We start from the raw sequence: 23,837 nt of genomic DNA on the forward strand, positions 1-23,837 counted from the left end.
ATAAGCTCCAACTCCCATAATTTTAACAAACACCCCACCCCTGCTGTTTCAAATGACAACGGCAACAATCGCTCACCATTTGACCTGTTTCCCTCCCATGATCCCACTTTAACCTTTCGCCTCACGGGATCCGTTTCCTGGGGAGCCTCAGGGTTCTGGCTACAGACATGCCTCGTCCCTCCACCAGCTCAGAATTCAGTGCAGAAGACGCCAGCTCCTGTCAAACTACCGGAGAAATATTTGCAAGGCAGACCTCTTCACGTTAGCTTGAAAGATTCACAGGCGAAAAAACTCAGGGTCTTTGCAAGAAGCCATCTGACGGCAGATCAGCAGCCCCTGCGCACAGATTTGCTTCCAGAGCCGGGGAATCCTGCAGCCCGGGTTTTGCTTCTGCTGATTTTCCTCTCGGGTTATTTGTCTCTTGCTGCTGCATTTTGGTCAGCCGCACAGCCGGTTGTTCGCATCACCCGGACTGATCTGGATTCCCGGTGGCGTTTCTCAGCCCATTCTGCTCTCCTCAGACCCCCAGCACCTGCTGCAGATGCCAACGAAGCGCCGGGAGCCGGTGCTGCTGCAAGCAGCCGGTTCCCTGCTCTTCCAGGCTCGGATGCTGCCTCAGAAGACGGCATGCAGCACTTGCCAGCCCTGTGCACGGCTTCTCCTTGCTGCTATCTCCAGCTCCCTCTCCCTCCTGCTGTCACACAGGCTGTGCGAGGCAGAGCCTTTTCTCCGAGCAGCCCTGCTCGGCGTGGGGGAGGGAAGGCAGGCTGGTGGAAGGGGAGGGGAGAGGGAGGAGGGAGATGCGTGAGGGGCTCGCTGGCCTGGGAATCAGGCTGATTTGGGGAAATTTTCCATGAATCATTTCTATCGCCTTTGCTTGTTAGAGCTGCTGTCCCTGGAAATCTGCTGTTCAGGCTGCGAGCTCTCTGAAGAGTTACCGCAGGAACGAGCCGGTGCCAGGCGGGAGATGCTGCCCTGGGACGGATCCGGCGGCAGCACCACGAGGCGCAGGGGGTGGCTGCTGCTGCCGGAGAGAAGGGGCTTCCTTCTGTGGCTCATAGCTAAGCTAGTACATTTCTCTCTGTAAGGGAAGAGAAACAAGCACCTTCTTTTCATCGCCACGCCTGGCGTCAGCAGAGGACAGCCCCAGGAGCTGGGGGTCGGGTTGCTCCCAGTTTCTTTTGGCAGACCACCGACCAAAGCTAACAGCAAGCCCAGTCCTTGTGAGCACCAAAGAGTCAAAGCAAAAATACAGAATATTGCTACTGTTGAGCCTTATTTCTGAGCACCAGGCAGTGCCTGGTGCCCTGTAACAGGGCAACATATTCCCGATTTCATAAGGCTCAGTATAAATAGATCCTTCCCCACTTGGCAGTTCCTCCTGCAGTTCAGCAGCCAACCTCTGTGTTTGTAATTGCTGCGCCTCTGGTTAACAGCATCAGATGCTTTTTCACCAGAAAAGCCCCAATCTGTTCTCTCCTTGCTCACACACAAGTGCTCTAACTGGCAGTGCTGGAGGCTACGGAAAAAGTTTTCCTGCCCGGCAGCCCGGAGCTGCTCCCCAGCTGAGCCCCACATGCAAAAAAAGCCAATATCATCACCCTGCCTGTTTTTTCCCCAGTCCTCAAAGCTATGGTCTCACCCTTTGAGGACAGAACCAGCACCTTGTGCATCCCCTCCCAGTCTCTCTCCTGGGCCTTGCTGCTGCTAGACACAATGTGGTTTCCGACCTGCATCCCCGAGGTGACGAACCCACACGCTGGATGGGGAATATTCCCACTCTCGAGATACCGCAGTTAAAATTTAATTATGTATCACTGCATATTCCCAGCTTTAATTAAAATTGTTTTAGCTCCAGCTTGATGCAATCTCTGATCATTTCCTGTTGAGCTCTCAGTGGCTGGCTGTGCATCCCCACAGCACAGGATTAGCAGAGCTCTAGGAAAGGAAAAACACCGGGAAGGCTGCAAGGGCTTGGGGCTCCCTTCTGCTCCTGATCTGTATGCGCAGAGAGTGGACCAAAAACGGTCTTGGGCTTTCAAGCTTTCTAATTCCAGATAAAAAGCAGCTCCTATCAATGAAATTAACCAACGTAGAGAGCATTTCTCTGCTTTTTTCCTTACTTATTCCTGAGCCCCACATACTTAGCTTTTCTAGAATGAGACCGCAGTAAAGCTTTGCCAAACACATCAGCCCTCACTGTTGCAGCCCTGGGCCTCTATCCACCCACACCAACTCACATCTGGAACACCTACAATATAAACCGTGCTCCAGCGTGGAGATGTGCTATTTTACCCTGGAAAACAAAACAGGTTTATAAGTTCCAAGAAGAAACAGACTAAAAAATAGAAGAATTCTTACTGAAAAAAAAAAAAATCAAGATAACTCACTGCAGATTTTTCGTCTACGTGGTGGAACATTTTCTGAATCCACAGTAAATAGAAAATTGTGGAAGTTAATTATTACACAAAGGCTCTCACCATGTTATGCCCGATTAGGGACAGTACCACCATTACCATATGGCAAGAGAAATGGCATTGTATGGGAAAAAACAAAGCAATGTAGGATGTGCACATAAAGTTTCACTCACCAGCAAAATACAGCCACAAACAGACAAACAACTGTTGTCCAACAATACCTGTTAGGGTAGGAGAGTACCTGTAAAATACTATGGCTGCCCTAAACTGAACAAGGAGTGGAAGGAGGCAGCATGCGTCACTCACCGTCCTACTGAGATCACAGTTCAAGAATCAACACCAATTCCTGTGACATTAGCCATGAAATCGTGTGGCCAGGACCAGAATTTTTACATCTTCCCTCAAATGACAGCTTCCAAGTCCACTCTCTACTGACATCATGTGGAGGCAGTGGTCCAGTACTGGCTCACATGGAGTTTCCACACCCATCCAAATGTTTATGTCCATATTTAACGCAGACCTCACACTGATACACAGCAAATTGTGAGCAGAAGTACAAACTATTGTGTGTTTTTTTTTTTCCTTCCCTCTTCTCTTTTGGACTAAGTGACATTAATGCTTAGGTACTCAGAGGCCTCCTTGCACTATGGGAGCATCAAAAGCGGCCCGAGAAATCTTGTGGAGAAATCCTGCTTGCTGACAAACTGTCAGAGCCAATCCGCCCCAAGAAAATCAACCTCCTCACTTCTGCACAAGAAGGGAAAATAAAAGCACCCAGTTGAGGCACTTTCGGCAGATGGCCCAGGCAGGACAAAGAGGCAATGAACGAGAGCTGGTACTTACACCGGGGACAAGAAACCGAACCAAAGAGCTGCAGCCATGCCCGTGCAGCTCTTACTGTGTTCCAGAAGAGCTTAAATGGAGCAAAGCAGCATACCCAGAGGGAGAGCAGATATGTTCAGTCATACAGCCTTTTGTTTGCAAACTAGTCTCTTGTTCTCCGGGGAAAAAGGGAAAGGCTGTCTTTTACTCTGAATCTACCCACAGTAAATCAGCTCCCCCACCATAGTACAGTTTTTCTTCTACTGTCCCTTCAGCTACACTCTCTCCTATACCCATGAAAATAAAACAACATAGCCACGTGTCCTCCCTCTCTCCTCACTGCTCAAATAAGTAGGGACAAGAGTTATCACTTCTGCCCCAAAGGAAAGGAGAGTGAGAGGAGCCTGTAAGGCATCACTGTAATGTGTCATGACTGGCACACACTGCCCAGGTTCTGGGCAGACTGTTTATAGCACAGACCACACACTTCTCAGGATCTAAGTCCTACTTTAAAGGGCAAAGCCAACTCTAACATAAACCATAGTGAACTCTGACTTTTGGGACTTCACAACAGCGTGCAGGAGATTTTTCAGTAACATAATTTAATGTGCAAGTGTGGGGGATGGAAGGCTAAGTGAGATACCCGTACATCTAGAGACAATTAAAGGTGATGGATGAGGGCACGATGGCAATGAAGACACAGCTGCAGATCCCTCAGGGACTGTAGGCTTGGATTTACAGACTGGTGTATTCCCATAACTACTATTCAAATCCACATGCCTGTCACCTCCGGCTGTGTCTTTCCTGATCCTATTCCCCTGGTCTCAGGGAGAGACACTCGGAGCAATGGTAACTCAGAAATTCCTAGCTCTTATCTATGTGATCACATCATGGATGAGACCAATGTCATCTGTCATTTTTTCCACAGTAAACCACTTCTCCATGCTGGTTCCCGAGGTTTCATTCTCCAGATCAGACAGGAGACTCTACGTTGGGAATCCTCTTTTCTTTCAGAGCTAATCAGATCACAACGACAAAGGGCATTTTAAGGAATGCCAGACAAAGGAACACAATGGGACACAGCTGGGCAATGAAGTTCCTTACCTGGAGGAGTGGGACTCCAAGGCGATGTTCTGCTGCCCTTCATACTGCTGCACCAGTGCCCGGACACTCCAGTAGGGGTTTTCAATCTCCTCATCCATGCTGCTGTTTCTGGAGATAAAAATCACAAAATGAGTGAAGCCTCATGAAGAAGGGGCAGAAACGCTTCTGGTCTCCAAGGAGGAGGGGAGAAAAGCTAATGAATAGAAGGCAGGAAGGGGGGAACCATTAGAAAACTTCCTATTAAGAAAGTTCTCCCATCAGGGAGCTTCATCTCATCTTGGTGCGAGGGAAATGCAAGCAAACACAAGCTCTCCTTGTAAACTCATCCCTTATTCTGTGACTAGAAAAACAGAAAAGCTCTGTGAAGGCAAGGAAAAGGACAGAATCTGCAAAGAGAATGAGGACTGGCTTTGCTGAAGAACTCCTGACCCAATGACTTTGCAAGAGAAACCTCTAATATTTAATTTTTCAACAAAATATACCATTTCGGCCTCATTTCCAAATTACTTCATGGGTAGTCCCTTGAGCCAATATAACATGGGCAAATGACCTTCAGCTGTGTAAATGAAACCCTCAAAAGACAGCCATCTGGCTTCCATTTAACTGTCATTACTATTATAATCCACATAGCACCTTTTGCAAGTGTTAAATGTGCTTTTCAGAATTACACATTCCTTCTGTACATGGATCATTTCCCCTCATTATCACCAGAACTCCTCCACTTCCATAGAAGGATGCTTCAGCTGATTAACAGCACACAACACTGCATCTGCCTACGTAGCAGCAAGTGGAAAATTGGGGCGAACAGCAACGCAGAAAACCACTTTGCACAACAGGACCAACACTACAATTCTGGCAACAACTGCTCCCAGAGCTGTAAGCAGCACCTGTAGTTAAGACCCTCGTTTTGTTTCACTTGAAATGGGAATGTCTGCAAGTAAACAACACCAAGAGGGCACTATCCTCAGCATGAATTAGGAAAAACGAGGCAGCAGAGCTCCCTCTGGCTCAGCCATAAAGAACTGTCCTTTTTCTGTGAACTAACACAGGTCCAACAGTTGTTTTGCTGGAAAATCCATAAAGGACCTGGGATGCCTGCAGTTTTCATTATGAGGCATCCAGCATAGATCAGTTGTCCCTTTTGTTAGGGCACCACCAATCTAGGTTTCAGTGAGACAGCAGTGGTTTTTCTCTACATGTTCACTGAACAGGAATACCTCACATCAGGAATTGTCGGGATAAAGAGACATCTACTTAAAAAGGAAACGGTGTCCACCTGCTAACACAACCTGAATTCTCATAATCAGAAAAGAAATCATTACCTCTGTCTGTGCCGGAAAACGTCCCGGCCAGATTGCAAGACATCTTGACGAACATCTGCCAGAGCAGCCACCGCCCCTTGGGCCACTGCAGCAGCTGAGCGAGGCCTGTGGCTGGCAGATGACGCCGACGAGCTCTTCCCCGTCATGCCAGCAGCGCTGTGATTCATTGCTCTTCCGGAGCCCGGCTTGAAATGAGCAGCTAAGGCGAGGATCAGCCTCATGATAGATTTCAAGTTCCCATCGACAATATCTGCAAAAGGCAAATAAAGCCAAGGAGGGTAATGTTAACGTGAAGTCCCACCAGAGCTGCCTCCGACCAACAAGCGTGAATGTAATTAAACCCAGCAGGACCGTGCCAGTAAATAAGGACTACACAAAAAAGACTGAATTACAGCACTCATTCTTAACTTTACTCATTTTGCACAGAGCAGCAAACCGACTGCTGCCAACTGATTCCAAGTTTAAATGCTTTGAACAGACTTGAGCCTTCCCTCTGTGGCCATTTCCAGCTAATAGTCCAGCAGGTTAAATGACAGCATATTGTAATTACCAAAAGCTCCCTGGATGTCTACAGCAGTGACTGAAGGCAACCATTGTATTGGCAGCCACTTTCAGTGAGCACATGGGATTTGCATTTCTTTTTTAATACTAAAGACCGGAGATCCAGAGAATAAGGTACCCTATTTTTTTTTTTAGTAATAGGGTACCTTAAACTGTTTGTAGCACCTTCCAAATGTTAACTAATCAGTTTTAATTATCTCACACGAGGCCATTTCCTCCTGTGTACAAGCTAGCTCAAGCATTTTGGTCTTGGGCTCACTGCACAGATCAGCCGTTCTGTCAGACTAGGATTTTTAAAACAGTTTAGTTGAATTCCCCATTACACCATCACTTGGTCTTCTCATCGCTCAATGAAAGAAGAAAAGGCACTTGGGTAGCAGCACAGTGCACAGGAACAAAAAAACAGTCAAGAATACGATATCATGCAACCCAAAACCTGTTACTAAGCCACAGGGGAGGGAGGGAAAAACCAACCTCCCCCACAAAACAACGCATTATCTGTTTCTGTTTGATATGAGGCAAAAATAGAACTGGGTGTTCAACAGCTAGAATCATATGTGGCAACTGCAAGGGGCAAGTACCTTTTGCTGATGTCTGATGCATGCGGATCTTTTTCGATGCCACGAACTGTAAGACTTTCTCCACATTTTCCCTCATCTCCTGCTGGCTGGTAGGGTTGACCTGAACTCCGTTCAACTTCTCACCAGCTAAAGAAGTAAAAAAAATTTGATTAGAGGGGATAGTGCTTAGTGCTGCCTTGGGAATTGCTATAGCTGTAGGGGCCAACTTTATGTCTTGTTGGACTGCAAGGAGACATGCGTGATTTCTTGTCCTGCTTATAAGATACCCAGTACTAGGAATAAGTACACTGGAGGCAGACCTTGCAGCATATTGTCTGAAAAGGGGCATTTTTAAGCATACTTCATTATTCTATGATTACTCCTGAGTCACTGTGAGCTTCTGTGTGGAAATAGTAGACTCTTTTGCTGAGACAGACAGCATTATCCCCCAGAGCTGCTTCTGCTCTCTCTTCTTATAAATACCAGTATCTCAGCAAGCAGCTCACTCTTCCAAAAATGCCATGCACTAACACCATTCCTCGACATGGCAAATCCTTTCATGACTCCGTTCCAGCCTTGTGGGAGTTAACATGGTCCCTGATCAGTTCTGGCCTCTCTGTCACAGGTTACCTTAGAGACCACATACACAGTTCAAAAGGTCTGCGATTTGGCTGCGTTGTAACTGACTGCTAACACATATGGACCTAATAGAATTGCCTTTATGATTTGCTTTATGATTGTTTTAACGTGAGCCCTCCCCCAGGCTCTGACGCTCATTAACGCCCGCCAGTCTGCCTGACAGATGTCGGAGCCAAGGCCAGCCTTTTACACGAGATCTAAAACTGCAAGATGAAAAACAGTGCCATATGGCATTACTGACCTACAATCTCAATAAGCGAGGCAAGGATGACTCCATCTCTGAGATCTTGTCTCAAGTCCTGGACTGGCTTTATTGTTGGCTTCTTCTTCAGCTGGGAATTCACCCAGGCCACATATGCCTGTAGCTGTTGCTGAAAATGGAAAACAAAACAAAATGTTTGCACATCATTGCCTTTTCAGGGGGCAGTTGCACAGCTCTTACTTTTCTCTCTCTCTCTTCACAGATCTCACTGTCTTTTGCCTTTGAAAACAAAGGGATGGTCTCATCCCTGAAGCCTGCTGAGCACGGACTTGACATCACTGCACACTGTGGTGCAGCTTGCTCCGTGCCAAGACAGGATGCGCAGGCAGGCAGCACGACAGTGCCAGAACAGGGTCGCTCACAGCATTTAGTGTCCTACCCCCTGTATTTTTTTTCCCCCTCCAGATATCTAGAAAGTAGAAAACCCACAACGCAGAAGCAAGAAAACCTGTGCTACTTCCCATTAAACTGCGATCTATCACAGGAAACAACTGGGACAGATTTCCTGGAAGAGAGCCTGCCTCCTCTGCACACCCAGCATGGCTCATTTGAAGAAACCCATGCAGCAGGGAAGGGTCACCCTGTTGTACAGCCCCCTTCCTCCATTGCCTCGGAGCTGCATGGGCGTTTCTAATGGACCGATCTCCATTTCTGCACAGGGCCCTGTACCCCTGGAGATGACTTGTCTCAGCACCTGCAGGACCTGACAGCAAAGAGCATCGTCCTTGCAGCAGGTCGTAGCCTCACAGAGCTGTGAGTGCTGCCACAAGGGGAAGAAATACAGGATGCTGGTCAGTGTGAGGACCCGTCTGGCACATGCAACTGAACAGAAATAGAGCAGATTCACAATTTCTTCCTTTCCACCCCACCCCCTAGCACTCCCATGGCCAGCAGGAGCCCTGGTGACACTGAAATCCCTTTGGGCAGGGCTGGTGTGGCACAAGGAAGGTAAACAAACTGATCCATTTATGGGATTACCTCCTGTTTCACTAAGCTTCCCATTATTCTGCCCATGCAGCAGGTTTTAAGACCTCATTCCATATTATCTCAGCAATGTCAGAGTTTATGCTTTTACGGCCCATCAAAGTTACAGTCTGATCACAGCTTCACTCCTAATTATCCTGACACGGGAAATCCAACGTTAACCACGCCACGGTTCGGTCTGTTGGTTCAGAAAGACGCCTGGACCGACGTTCAGTCAGTCCTGCTTACTCAGCGGAGCTGCAAAGCAGGACACAGGACACAAGCGTGGGGGCCTGCCTGATGGCTTTTGGAAAAAAAGGGGAAAAAAAAAAAGCAGAAGTGGCAGAGCTTGCTGGAGCAGACTTGGCCTGTCACATGGATGGGGTCTGCGCGCTCTCCTTTGCCTGTAACGGTAACAATGCATGTCAGTTTTGCCTGCCCCCTTTTTTTTTTATTTGCTGCTTAATGCAACTGGGGACTGCAAAGAAGCAACAAGTCGTGGCTTCTCTCTCCCGCACAAGCTCATGATGCTGCACTGATTTCCAGAACTCCACTGGTAACTCCTGCCGAACTGCAAGAAGCATCTCTGCTTCTCGCAACCGCATTTTAACTGATGGTGGGGGCACTGAGATCCAGCCTCACAACGGCCTGATTCCAGAGCCAGAGACCACAAGCCTTCAATTACACATATTCAATAAAGCTTTAATTTATTCAAGGAAATGCCACTAGAAAAAAAAAAGGTGGGTTTGCTTAGAGTAACACAGCATCGTTACAAAAACATCTAGATTCAATAATAACCGTGTATTAAATAAGGTTGCATGAAAATTGCATCTGATGTCTATGTAATTTAGGGAAGTAATCCCTCACAACTGTTTACCATCCTGCTGTCATGTATCAAATTATTTTACAAAGTTCTGAACTAGGCTGTTATCCTGTAGTAATTCCACAAGGGCACAGTCCCTTCCAGCCTACAGAAAGCTTGCAGTTTTATGTAAGAGTCTATGTGGTTCTTCCATTCAGACACCTCCTTTTTCACTCAAAGGGAAAAAAACCTCACTCACTAAGCAGTTGGCTTTCTTTTTATCTTCTCTCAGCATTCTTCACATACTCATAAAAAAAAAAAAAATCATTCTGGCAATCTTTCAGTCTCCGTTTCTTAAAAGCATAAGAACGACATTGTTATTATTAGAAGGAAAAAAAAAATCACTCCTAACGCCCAGTGCATTTACACTTTAAACAACGCTTGTTAAAAAGGGGATTTTGAGGCAATGGAATATGGATGTCACGGTCACAAAGGAGAGAATTTCACACCAGTAGCTGCTATAATACTGTAGACTTACATTTTGTTAGCGGTGTAAATTGTTTTTTCCACTAACGCATAAGATTTTCCTGAGTAAGTTCAGACAGTTGGCCTGAGCAGCATTTCCTGATTTTCTGTCCAAAAACTAGAAAAGCTAACGACTTTACCAAGAGTCTTAGGTTGCTGCAAAGCAACTGGGGAAAGTATTCCAGCTATCTTCCAGCACATAATAAGCAAAAGCAAGATTTGCTACGATCCGTTGTGCCAAGAGAACAGCAGCCCTACGCAGCCTCTTCCACCTCCCCAAAATGCCCCCCAGGCTGCGCTCATCAGCTGCCCACACAGATGCTCACGCCCAAAGCAGATGCTCCACCGCTCCTCGCTGCTGCAGGCGCTGCAGCTCAAGCGACACGTGCCCCATCCAGCCTCACACGGGTCTGGGCTCCTCAGTCGTGGACTCCCAGGGGGAAGAGAAACAAGGCTGGAAATGAAGAAGGAGGCGGACAATGCACCTCAAAGCGTTCCTCCTTTCTTTTTCCAAGACTGTGGTCCCTGCTCCTCCACCCAGGCTTTCACACTGCTTCCTGACAACAGAGCAGGCCGTTATATTTTGTGCGTGCTGAGTAATTAACAGCAAGAGGTGCTCATCCCAGAGGCAGGACAAGCAGAGCACGCCCCAGGCCAGGTGAAGGATGCAGAGTGAGCCTTTGTGGCTGGACCCAGTCCCCCAGAGCTTCTCAGGTGCCTTGCTCCAACAGGTGCTCACGTTCTTATTTCTGCTCCTCTTCAGCTTTTACCTTTCTAGTTGAGGGAAAAGGCCCTGCAGATCTATTACACCAACTCCTGGGATGCTGTGACTGTGGAATGCAGCTTCCTACAAAGCTCCACGCTGCACAGGATTTAACAACCCCTAGAACTTCCCCTTGCTAGGTTATATTCAGGCCTGGCTGACAGCTACGTCCAAAAGCAATCAGAGAGGAAATGATTTTTCTGCCTAGCTCGTCCCTTACCTTTCCCTGAATAATTCTTCCCTCAGCCACTGACCTCTCAGGAGTTTTCTGCTACTCCCCTGCATTTTGGACTAAGCTTCTGTTCAACTAAATCCAGGACTTAACGGAGCAGACACTAAGCTCTGGCCCTACAGCAATATTTCTTTCAAAAACAGGCTTTTCAGAGGAAAAACGTATCAGCCTAGTCTAAGATTTACTATACAGAGCAGAGGTTATTAGGATTATGGCAGAGTTAAGCTTAATCCTATTTATATTAACACAGCTTTGTGCTCCAAAAAAAGGCCAGGTTTGCCTGTACCATGCAGCTGGAAGAGCAGCTCCTCACCTCACCAACTCCTTACCTGAAGGAACTCGGAGCCCGCATTGCTTCAGCTCCCAGGCAGATCACTGCTCGCATCTGAGCCGCTGCAAGCCCTAGGGGAATTCTTAGGGCAGGAGAGATTTTAAAGCAAGGTACTAGAGGTCGCCCCCAGTTGTAAGGAACGGAACAACTCGCAGGTACTTCTGCTAGCAAATTACAGGTTAGTGCTGTAGTGCCTTTCAGCAAACACTTCTCAGAGCAGGATTCCACTTCAGATCACTTACCCAGCCCCTACCCTGAAGAAGTGCCTCAGCCCTACTGTGCTTATGGGAAAGGAGCTGCTGAGGTCAGGAGCAGACATCTCCGTGCTTTCTATCGACAGCCAGCGACAATGCTGCCTTCAGGAGGAAAATGCCCTTCCAGCGTCAGCCCTTCTTCAAACAAGCTGCGAGCCCTGGCTGATAACTACAGTGAAGTGTCATTAAGCAATGCGGTCCACAGGTGGAAGAAAAGCAGCAGCTCCATGGCAAACCTCCTGGCAGCTCTAAGTGTCCTTGCTATTCTCATTTAACCGGTGGGATTCAGCACCTGCTGTTTGGGGCTCAGGTTTCTCTCCCCTCAACCACAAATGAGCCCGGTCTGCCTGCCATGAAATATAGGTAGATCGTGATGCTGTGGTATGCTGTTCTGTCGTTTGCTCTCAGTGCCATCTACACGACCCTGGATAAGGTTAATTCATTAATATGAACTCCTCTGAGATGAGGGGATTGCACATTTTTAAGTTGTCCAAATCTTCTTCCTGGGCAAAATGATTCTTTAGTGGACAGATGCCTTCAAAGGGCCTGACACCCTTGCTATCACGTTAGAGAAGACCCCCAAGACACTCTGCTTCTAGAATAGACATGCCGCCTTTTCTGCACACAGTTGAAGAATCTGAATCAATCCTTATTGTTGGATTTAGGGACTCTGCCTGGAAGAATCAAGTTTCTCTTAACCTTTACTCTGCTCTTCCTTTATGCCCTGTGGACGCTGCCCAAACACCAACTCTGACGAGGTCAGTAACAGACCCCGTGCTATGAGGTTGGTCCCAGCATGAAAGGCATTTAGTGTCCTGTCTGTTTAGGGCACTGAACCAAAAGTCTGCAACAACAGAGCTCAAGGGGTGGCCTAATTACATCAGGATGTGATTTTAAGGCCTTGTATAATTTATAAGCTTTCTGACATTATCTTAATTAATTGAGGCCTGTAATTTGCCATCCAGTGCCCCTCAAGTTTAAGATTTTTTTAGCTTTGGTTCGAGAAGGCCTTTGTAGAAGTAGATAATAAAAACTTACAAGCAAAGAAAACGATGTTTCTCTCTGCTCTGAAAGCCAGCAGAAGACTTTTTTTTTTTCCCCTCAAAATTGCTGCTTGATTCAGGCTGTTTAATGTATTGAGATGATGAATCCAATGGTGAAACACACCCAGTTATGGACAGGGTAATGCCAGAATGACCGTGTGTACCAACGGGACTCCTCTTTCATAAAACTCTCACTTTAAAGCAGGAGATGTAATATGTTTCAAAATAACTTTTGGCCCGATGCACATTTTCCAAATCTTCTATGAACAGTCTGTCTTGAGCACAGAAGACGCCTCAGTACGGCAACACAGTTTGGAAAAAGAGGCACCCATGCAGGCTGGTGCACACCAGGAGACAGGACAGCTTGTGAGCTGCAAAAGACCAGGAGCTCCTTAACCCTTCACCCACATCTGAGTGAAGGCATGGACGTTTCCAACATCCTAACATCTGGACAAGGGCTGTTCACAGATTTGCTGAGATCCAGAAAGAAAGATTATGCTGAAGTCGTGCTGAAATTCTAGCCAGCACGCTTCCTATAAAACTTCAAAGGTCATTTTCAAACACTCAGCAGCACAAACGTTTGGGAGGAGCAGCCCAATGAAGCCCTTAATCCCCGGTATGTTCTAGGCACGCTCCGTCGGATTTTCCTTGTTTTAACAAAAACCATTTCTTTGGTTCAGTGAAGTCAGTGAATTTTCCTCAAGCACCAGCCATCTGTTTCTCGAGCCAGACTCAAGAACACAAAGACCAGTCTTCTGCTCTCTGATCTCTTTGCCCAGTCAACATTTTTGAAACCAGTGCCTCTGACTGCCATTCATCAGCTGTTCAGGTTGGGCTCAACACTTCAGAAAGCAAGTGCCTGCAAATAGAAGCCTCTGGCCACATCTTTAGAAATGCTTTAGAGATATTCCTGGCATCCTACGTGTTTGGAACAAATATAAGGAGTTTTAAATCCCACTCTCTGAACACTGATCTTGCACAGGAACTGCTTCTGCCCTTCATTCGGAATGTCAGAACTGAGAAAACACTGTCTTCGTCTCCAGAGGGAGGAAAGCAGGAGTTTTTGCTCAAAGCCTGGCGGTACGGCTGGGTTGAAATGACAGCTGCCTTTGGCATCTTGACTGAACTACCACTTGTTGACCCTGGGAGGGGAATAAGTGACTGGGCTATTAGGAGAGAAGCTCACTGGCAGGCTTTCAGATGCCAGCTCAAGTACTGACGGTCTGTGAACGGCGAAGTTTTGAGCTGAAGCTGTATTTCATGAGTTGCCCAAGTGCCAACAACAGCAAGAATTTCCAGAGAGCCCAGATATCCATCAGGACACATTATTTTTTGACTGCGAAGTTTTCCAGACCTTTCCTTGTCCTTTACCCATTAACAAGAAGAGCTTGGGTGTTAGACAGCCAGGCCCATTTCCATTCTAACACCCTAATTCTTTATACTGTTTTGATCTGTATTTCTTACTGCACAGCCACACAGCTGTCGTGCTCCACTTCAGAAACATGATTTTCAGTACAGGATGAAGTCATTCTTACGAGTGCCTATATATACTGGTATTTTATTCAGCTAACGTTGCATTTTAGAATCCATTTGGAAACAGCTTAGTAGATGCAAATGGAAGATCTCTTTAAAGAGCTCCCGGTGCCAGCAGCACCGCTCACCTCTGAAGGACAGTTACGCTCCGTAGTTGGTTGCACCTGGTAGTAATAACTCACCTTGAGTCTCCTCCCAGGAAACTGAGCCTAGGCAGGCAAGCGGCGAGAAATGCATGTCTGACAGCTTTTTATCTCTGTAGAACCAAAGAGTTATTTAATTTGTGCAGAACAAACGCCTGATGACTCCATTTTCCCTTGTAATGTAAGCAACCTTTTCCTTCCATTGATCTTTTGCCAAGCCGTGTTCTTGCCGTCACGCAGTGATCTCACTTGGGTGACCCATCTGCCAGCTAGGGGGTATTTTTGTGAGTGGCATCTGAGTGAGATTTCTTCAAGCAGTAATTTTGCCTGTCACTTCCATAACACCACACACAAGCATTCTCCTTGTAATTAATCTGTTTTTTACGTCCTTTAACTTCAATCTCCTGTTTATACAAATCCTGGGATTACTCACTGTACCGTCCACACCCGCAGTGGCCATTCCGAGCACTCTTTTTCTGTTCAGAAACCTGAAGATGGTATCCGTTCATTTAAACAAATTCACCAGCACTGCAGGCAGCAACTACTCCAGACGTCTACCGGGTGGGAAGCCTTGTAAATTGAATCTGTCTAGGATGCATTCCTCTTAATCAACAACCAGCCACCCACACCTCAACATGGCACTGCCATTCAAAGCCAAGTTGCCGCTTTAGGGACCATTTCTGGCACTTTTGCAGGATGTTTTAGTGCCTCTCTATTTTCCCCAATATGGTGTTTTGAGGCCATTTTCTGTTTAAGCGGTGTTTCCAATCAGGCAGACGTGCAAAGAGCTGAGCCACATGAGATCCTTCACTGTAAACTGCCAGTACCACGGAGCACATGATTCACCCTGAATTATCAAATGGTTCCACTACACCCAAATAAAGTCTAAGGTTTGTCAAAACAAGCTGCACTGAGACATCCCGATTCTTCAGGGAAAAAAAAAAAGGAGCATTGTTCCTTATTTAGCTGTGTGCAGTCACCAGCCCCGTACAGACAGGGGAAAGGAGCTTTGTGAAGAGACGGGGCACGCAGCGTGACTGAGCGGTGCTCTTTGCAGGCAGAAACCTTTCATGTGGAGAGAAGGGGAAGAGGCACACAGTGAGGATGCCTGGTGAGGATAAAGGGCACTAAAGGCACCTTCGGGACACCGACTCCGTTCCTCACTCTGCCGACGACTCGATGTGAATTCGGCAGCCCACTTCTCCTGTGTGTCTCCATTTCCAGAGCAGCTCTATAAAGCAGCTGTACTCAGTTTTATGTTCCCTGTAAAATGCTACGATCTACAGTGATAACAATAAATCTTCGACTGTTACCGTGCAAATGCGCAGTAATACACCCTGCCAGAGGACAGCCACTGCTGCACACCCAAAGCACAACCCAGCTTAGACACACAGTGAACCTCAGGCAGGGACCGAACCCTAACTGCTCAAGCCCTAATGGTGATAAAAATCTTTCCCCTGTTGGTAGTCCTGTTGGAGACAACCTGGACGAGTGAGACAGGAGTCCAAACAGCTCTCTTCAGAGTGAATCCTATTAGCTAAAAATAGCACTCATTGCAAGGAGAGGGTGAGTGCAAGTTTCTACTGCTAAGATCCCAGTAGCAGAGACATTTTTAACAGCGATCATGCATGTTACACCACGGAGAACAGAATGGCTACCAGAACAAGACAGCAGCAAGTCTACAGTGCCAGAAGATTACTTCAACCAGAAAAGCACAGCAAAGCCCAGGTCACTTCTCACAACAAGGATTCCGGTCTCACAGGCAGGACATTATCTAATCACCTCAAGTAAACTGAACGGCGAGGAGAGAGGCTGCATGTGCAGGAAACGCAGGAAATACCCGCTGCAGGGGCTGCTCAGCTGCAAACCCACCGCTTAGCGAGCGGCCAGGCCCTGTGCAGCCTACCTGGGAGCGAGCACAGAGCCCTGCTCGCACCGCACCGCTTCCTGCGCTCGTACTGCTGGCGACTAGCGGTCCTCCTGGAGCAAGACGTGCAGGTATTTCCCACGTAGACAGAGCCAACCTTGTACTTCACTTGGCTGCTGGTGGGAAACCCTGAGTTCAAAATCACCTCTTGCTTGGGCTCTCGAAAATTCACTGCCATCTCACCCTCTGGGGAGCCAGACCCAGGCCTGGTGCTCAGCGCAGTCTGGGGGAACAGATGCCCGTTTCAAACGACTCCTGGCACACAAGCAGCTTCAGACTAAATCCGCCAGAGGAAATGACCTTCCAGCTTCAAAAAGAGAAGGCAGGTAATTGTTAAAATACAGCCACATTAACATCTCGGAGCTGTCAGGCCCGTTTCTGACACGTTTCTGTGTGCCCCATCTGTCTTAATGAACTGCCAGGAGTGCGAGCAGGTATCTCAAACAAACTGCGTCTCCTCAATGAGCAAGAGCAAGCTGAGGCCGCAATGACACGGTGACCACTGAGGAGACCCTGCCTCCTGGGGTTTCCTTTCATTATAAACTGCAGCTTTTAGCAGCCATACATTCCCATGACACCATCCAGCTGTGGGATTGAATTATTTAGCTGTCTCAGAGCAATGTTAAGTCTCTATAAACAGCAGGGAAACACCTCTGAGGCAGGATAGTCTGTTAATGAGAGGGGGACAGGAGCTGTGTGACGCCTCAGGGGAGTTCATTGCATTTCAATATTAAACAGAACTCATCTCTCTTTAGACGTCTGCAGATGACACTCTGCAACCTGTTTTTGGCACAAGGACTCTGAAAGGGAAGGAAATACACTGCCCTGAACTTGCACTTTACAGGGGCCCGTTAGCAATCTGTGATTATGTTCACCACGGAGAAAGCATCAGCCTAACAGGTGACCTGTGAAGCAGAACAGGCATTAGCTGCAGAAGGGACAGCTATGCTGCATTCTCCTTCCCTGCTCGTGTGATAATCAGGCTCCTAACCAGCAGGATGGATGGAGAGGGAAGAGTGCAAAGAAATCAAACTTGCCTGCCGCATCCTGGCTGTTGGGGAACTTTCCAGGCATGGATTATTGACCGAACGTGCAAGACAGAGACAAGCAATCAATATCCCTGGAGAAACTGGCACTATACTTAGCCTCTAGGTCCTAAGCGTGTTCAGGGCTGAGCTCTGCACAAACACGTATGAGCTTGCTAGTTACTTACTCGCTCGTGTATGTTCATCTCTTATGCACAGATTTGGAAAATACGTCCTTTTATTTCAAGGTAGCTGGCCACCCAAAGAGCCCCCCGGCCAGAAAGGGTGCTCTATCAAAAGAACAGGCACCGAGTTAGCGAGGCAATTCCTGCAATACCTCACTGTGTGAAATTAGGTCTGGACATGAGAGTAAATGTCAGTTTATATGGTTTTTATGGTAGGAGAGGGACTTCTTTCCTCAGCTGGGCAGCCTATGGGTAAAACCAGTCTGAGCTGGGCTAGCATTGTGTGTAAAATTGTACTTTACTCCCATTATTAATATACAGGTTACTATTAGCTTAGACCAGGGAAGGATCTGCTGCCCTTGAGAACAGGAAGTGTAAGGCTTAACAACTTGAGCTAAAATAACACCTTTGCTAGCTAAAAACGAGACTGAGACACTCTGTGGAGGAGGGGATGGAGTATTTACACGGTCAGGCAGCGCAATCAGAGGAGACCTGTGGCTGGCGTGGAGCTCAAGTTTCACGCCCGGTCTGTTTTCCCCTTGCTGGCTGGCGGTGTTAAGCCCAGGAGGGATGTGCAGTTTCTGCAGAGAACGGAGCATGGGGGCAGAACAGTGAGGTGGGGTCTGGGCCTTGGAAGGATGAGGAACCACTAAGCACAGAAACAAAACAGGATATGTACTCTAGGAAAGAATAAAACCCACCAAGAGACCATCCCTGGCACCAGGTAAGAGAGGAAACAGCACTCACTGTTAGGTTTCAGCACAAGCCCCCACAATGTTCCTTCCTCCCCAGTTTACAGACAGGCAGTCGTGCTCCAGCACGGTCTGCTTGATGAATGCAGACCTGGCATTTAGCACTGAGTTTGGTTGGACTCTCTGTGGACTAACTGCTTGTGCACCCTAAAGAAGGAAGCCGACAGCAATCTGCCCTCCCCGTGTAGTCACAGGATTCCCATCTCTTGAATTTCTTGGTAGTTCTCACTCCTTGTGATTTATCTGTCTCCCTGACACTAGAATAATCAAATAAAGAACACTTTAAAAATGGTATTTTCTTGACCAAGACGAATTTTAGTCCCCCAGTAATACAACCTACAGAAGAGGATGGAAAAAAAAACAAAAACATCCTGCTCTTTGTCAGCCTCTCCCAAGAACTGCGTGCCCACTTAGGAGATTTACAGGCTTTCTAACAGCCCTCAAACATACAGACTTCATATACTCAAGAAAGGAATCAGTTACATAAAATAAACCATTCTCCATAACTCGCTGCAATTTATATTATTTTCTGGTACAAAAGCAAAAGCTCTGCAAAGAAAATAAAAACGCCAAGCTAAAACCACCAGCTGTAAACCAGCCACAAACTCTTCAAAACTATTGCTGCTTTGCAGACCCCCGGCTGAGCTGCCCCCTATTCCCTCCTGTTAGTAAACAGCTCTGCCCCCTCCCCAGCCCCGAAATCTCGCTCATTTTTCTCCTTTTCCGCTCCACAAAGCGCTGGGACACGTAGCAGCCCTTAAGAGATGCTGCACAAAAGCACGCTGCCTTACCCCGGGAAGGTCTGCACGAGACCTGGGACATGCATTTACCTCCGTGAAGCCCTCCTGCAGAATATCCAGCAAATTCCCCCTGGCCAAGCAGGCGAGCATTCTCCACGAGCCCGCCGACGGGCGAGGGTCTCAGAGGACACGGGGCAGATCCTTGGGCTCCGGGCACGACCTCTTCCTCCTCCTCCCAAAGACAAAGAGTTGGAGCTCATCGGGAACCGCATTCACAGTCCCATATGTGCAGCCCGTTACTGCACACGGAGAGTTGAGCCAAAGTCGGGGCTTGCACTGGGCATGCTCGTGAGAGAGCTGCCGGGGAGCAGCGGGAGAGATGTCACACAGTTCCTATAGAAACGCTTCGGCTTACACGATGCAGGCCCTGCGCTGAGTTGGGGAAACATCTGAAACCTATTTCCAAGCAGCCGTGCTCACGCGAAACCTGCTGCGTAAAAAGAGATTTTTCAAACCCAGCAAACACTGCGAGCCCTGTCCGGCGTGGGGGCAGGGAGAGAGTCAGCAAATAGCAGATGTCTTGCTCAGCTAGAAAAGCAAGGGGAAAGGCTGTACGAGCTGCCAGATTTAGCTGTCGGCAATCGGTCTGCAGCCCCGAAGAAACAGCGGCGTTTTCAGCAACCCAGCAGAGGCAGGAAGCTGCAAACCAGGCCACCAGACAGCTAGCAACGTTTGCACAGCACCGGGCTCTACCCTAGCTGCTGTGGCAATGGAGTCCGGAGAAGAAATAAGACAGAAAACTTCCAAATTAGAATTAAATACGATCCCCAGCAAAGTCTCTAAATCAACAATAACCGCATTCATTCCAGAAAGAAAGGATCGGATATCTGTAGGCAATCTCTCAAACTTCATCTCATCTTGCAAGAAATCCCCTGAAAAAACACAGAAAACCTCTCGGAATGGATGCAACCACCTTCTGCCAGCCCCCAGAGCAACACAGCACGTCCTGCTCAGCACTATTCAGGCAGAGCCTTCAGGTTTCAAAATATCATGGCCAAGCATTTCTAAGTGAGAGACACATTTAAAAACAAACATGTTTTCCTGCCTGAGTATTGAGGGTTCCAGAGGAAAAAGCAATTGCATAATTATACCACGCCAATGTTTTCTGCCAGATACGGAGAGATGCAGGTAAAATACAGAAAGACAAGCAGCAGCTAATTTCCTTCTATAACCAACCCAAGTCATTCAAAAAGGAGTGAGCCCCCACTCATAGCCTGAATTTTAAATTATTTATTCTTGTTTGCCTTTCCTACTTACTTTTCATAATCCAGTGGGGACTGAGATTTTTTTCATTGACTGCAATATCGCAGCTGTTAAGCAAAACGGTAAATGATGATGAGGCTTTGCAAAAAATCTTGAAAGGTGGCGATGCTGGTGGTTAGTACCTCAATCCAGTTTGCATTTGAGACTCAAAATTACTCAAAATGCAATTAATTAGATGACGGGAAATATCTATCCCTATTTTGTACAATGCAAACAAGTAGGTTGGGCCTTTGCCATTTCAGTAAAATTTCATAGAAAAACTGAATGAGTGGTTTCCCTATCAAAAAGGAAGTGACCTCATTTGAAAAACACAACAAAACATTCAGAGCCTTTTCTGTGAGCTTTACGATATTCGTATCTAATAATCTCAAAGAAAAAAATATATTTATTATCCGTCTTTTCAATGCTTCATTGTAAATACACATTCATAGAAGTTTACAGGTAGGAGTGCTGAGGTCATCCCTTCCCTCTACCCCTGTGATTTCTGGAACAAAAAATAAATAAGCTGCAGATGTACTAAAGTGAAATCACATGTACTCGGGAAGCACAGAGGAGGTGGCAGATGGCTGTCAGGTGTTCTCTGATTGTTTTTAGAATTTGTTTTATGAATTTAATAGCGGATTAAATGTTGTATGCTCACAATCCCTACAAGCTCTAGATATTTACACTCGTCCTTTGAAGGGGAGCTAAGCCATAGGGAGGCACAGACTTTATACTGGAGACATGACCCAAATTTGCAGGATTAAAAATAAGAATAAAGAGATAATCTGTTCAAACAGCATAAAAATACAAAGTATAAATACAATTTAATTTGTAAAATATATTGCTTAAATCATCATAAGCTGATAGATTGAGAAAAAGAATTAACTGATCATGGACCTCAGAGAATAGAAACTAGGCCATTTCTAATGGCTAGACTGAGTGGTAGAGAGTGCTGGGCCACTTTTCTGTTCATTGTGGTAACATAAATGCATCTTGTATGTCTGTGTGTGCTGAAAGTACCTTTTAAAAATTAAACCCCAGTTCTCCCCTCTTTGTGTTTCACTCTTAAATTTCAAGCTTCTTGTAGAAGGAATTATATTTTTCTTCCAGTTGTATAGCATCACAAAGGATGCCTTTGAATGTCGTATTTGCAAGAAGAAATACTAAGGCTTCATAGTTCTTCCTTTCAAGAGTGATTTTTAACACTCACGGAAAATAATTCCAAGGTGAAGGCAAAGGGAGGCAGTGAAACGAGAAGGATCTCGGCGCCTGCTCGTCCTGCGGCGAGTGACCTTCAATCCAAACGCGGCGGCTGGCAGTTTGGTTGGTGGCGCTGCCCTCTCCTGGCTGGTTTCAGCACAACCTCTGGGCTTTCCCCCTGCTGAATCCTGGGCAAGGTGCAGGACACAGCCCAGTTCCTGCTGCATTTCCTGTTGCTGTGAGGTGGCAGCCGTCGTGTGGCTGCGCAACGCCTGTACAAACACCTGAGCCTTCCTTCAAGCCCTCCATGCAAGGATTTTAAAGCACTTTATCAACGTTCACTGATTATTTACCTTATCAGCACTTGAGAAGAAGAGAAAAATCAACAGCCACAGCTGAGCTCTTGCTAATAATAATTTAGTCGGGGAAATAAGAGTGAGGGTGATTGTAGACAAAGCTCGTGCAGCCACGACTGCGGGAATCTGCCTAAAACAACTAATGCCTTCGTGCCACTGAGTGCTCCCTCCCAGCCTCCCCTTAAGCATCCCAAACAATGCTCAGACACAAAAAACACTTCAGGGGACTCACGGAAGATGCAGCGGGCTGCGACGTGTGACGGGGCACCGCATCCACTAGCGTTCCCATGCTGGGTGCCACAGCTCAGCGCCACGAGGAACGCACCAGCACTCCTTCCCCCTTGAAGCCTGAGGGGAAGAAGCAAACATATTAAAAACAAAGGAAAGAATTTTCTTAGAGGGAAAACAGGCTTGCAATGCCTGAATATAACCAACAGAAAGGAGGAAAGTTGCCCCCTTTTATCATTGCCTGAAAAAAATATATATATTTAAGGGCTACTATCTTAGGGAAAGTTATACATTTTTATATTTTGTTCCACATGTAAAGCAGGCAGAATTCCTATGAAATGTATGTAGAAAAGATTCCTGATTACATTGGCTCATAGTGCACGTAGGGTCTAATTATCTTCCGCATTTGTGCAAGGGGAATCCAAATTCAGCAGAAGTTAAAATATGCCACACAAAGTTGTACTGGTCCTTGGTGTCAAATAGTCAGCGTATTATTTGATTTGGTGTTAAATGACCCAGACAGCAAACACTCGTAAGTAGCTTTAGGAAACAATTCAACAAATTGACATTCATATTTGGGAATTTGGGGGTGATCTGTATTTTTTTGCTTTGTCTTCTTTCAGGATTCTGGAGAAATGTCTGGTGAAAGGAAGGGTGGGGGCATTTGGATGAGCTAATAGAATAGAAAATGGTGGGACTCCTTGGGAATACCCCTCGCGGGGAAAGAAATGGAACGGCAGTGGGAAATGCAATATTTAAAGATGGTTTAAGGGCGTGTAACCTGTAGGTCGATGGCTGCTGCTGTCTCTGGCGTGTCCAGGGCCGCAGGCCAGGGGTACGAAGGCTGGCGGAGCCGAGGCCCGCTGCTGCCCCTGCTGCGGGCTGAGGCTTGTGGGGTCCGCCGTGCTGGCAGCGAGAGACGAGGGGGGCCCGGAGCGAGGATGGAGAACCGAGGGGGGGGGCTGGAGCAGGAGCGGGGCAGGCCCGGGGACACCGGGCTGCGGGGAACGGAGGGTCCCGGGGGCTGAGGAAGGCTGGGGCGGGGGTGGCAGCGAGAACCGGGAGCCGAGGCCCTGCCTGCGGCCGGCCGGCTGCGGGCCCGGCCCCCGCGCGTCGCCGCTGCCATGGGGACGGGAACGGGGCCGGGAACGGGGCGGGCCGGGCCGAGGGCTCGGCCCCCGAAGGCGAGGCCGTTTCCATGGGGGCGAGGCCCCCTGTCAGCCCCCGCAGCGCCCTGCCGTGGCCCAGCGCGGGGATAAAGTGCGAATTAGCCGAAAATCAAGTCTTTAAATGTCCGAGGAACACTTGATACGTTTAACACACGTTTAACCCCTACACAGGCAACCTTGGGTAACACTGGGCAGGCCTCTGCAATCTGTTAATATTCAGTGCAAAACCACGGCTTTTAGAAAAATCCTTCCTCCAAAATTCGTGATTTTCACATTTTAGAGGTTCAAGGCCCTGCTTTTCCCAGCGCTGCACTGGTACAAGTCAGTACCACAGTACTGGTACTGGAAAGCTCCAGTACCACAAAAAGGGTCCTTCACTCTGCTTGACACTGCAGTAGCAGGCAGTTTCAGTCAAATCGTCTTTAAAAATGACCTGTTGGAGTCAGCACCTTCCAGAAAACCTCCCCTCTGGTGAATTACAGTCTATATTTAATAACGTGTATTAAAAATACATACATATATTTCTTCCTACGTTGCGGAGGGCTTGGACCAGTGAAGCCAGTGTGCCTTTCCAGTTCTGGTGCCAGCAGCTCAGCGCGAGGAGGTCCCCAGCTGCTGCTCAGCACCAGCCGGGCCCGGGGCTGTGTCCTGGGAGCCCCTCCGATGGCTGGGCT

The 23,837-nt window shown here is 47.5% G+C and overlaps 1 protein-coding gene across 7 annotated transcripts in view; it reads right to left on the bottom strand.

The window, feature by feature from the left end:
• DIXDC1 (DIX domain containing 1) overlaps positions 1-23,096 on the bottom strand; it is a 39,989-nt gene extending 16,893 nt beyond the window's left edge. For 3 of the 7 annotated variants that reach the window (XR_007163148.2, XM_048063245.2, XM_013187173.3), the window contains exons 1-5: positions 18,996-19,392; positions 7,667-7,796; positions 6,808-6,933; positions 5,666-5,915; positions 4,344-4,451 (exon numbers count right to left, since the gene is read on the bottom strand). Coding sequence is in view for 6 of the 7 variants with exons in the window: in XM_048063245.2 (XP_047919202.1) it covers positions 4,344-4,451; positions 5,666-5,915; positions 6,808-6,933; positions 7,667-7,796; positions 18,996-19,055 (674 nt within the window). In the remaining variant the exon portion in view is untranslated. Of the gene's footprint in view, positions 1-76; positions 2,315-4,343; positions 4,452-5,665; positions 5,916-6,807; positions 6,934-7,666; positions 7,797-11,301; positions 11,458-18,995; positions 19,393-21,420; positions 21,643-21,998; positions 22,115-22,775 lie in introns of those variants that run through there. The other 4 variants (XM_013187174.3, XM_013187177.3, XM_066981084.1 and 1 more) reach the window with 4 other exon arrangements.
• Positions 23,097-23,837: the final 741 nt, after the last annotated feature.

Source organism: Anser cygnoides, chromosome 21 (assembly GCF_040182565.1).
Source record: "Anser cygnoides isolate HZ-2024a breed goose chromosome 21, Taihu_goose_T2T_genome, whole genome shotgun sequence".
In the NCBI taxonomy this organism is placed as follows: Eukaryota; Metazoa; Chordata; class Aves; order Anseriformes; family Anatidae; genus Anser; species Anser cygnoides.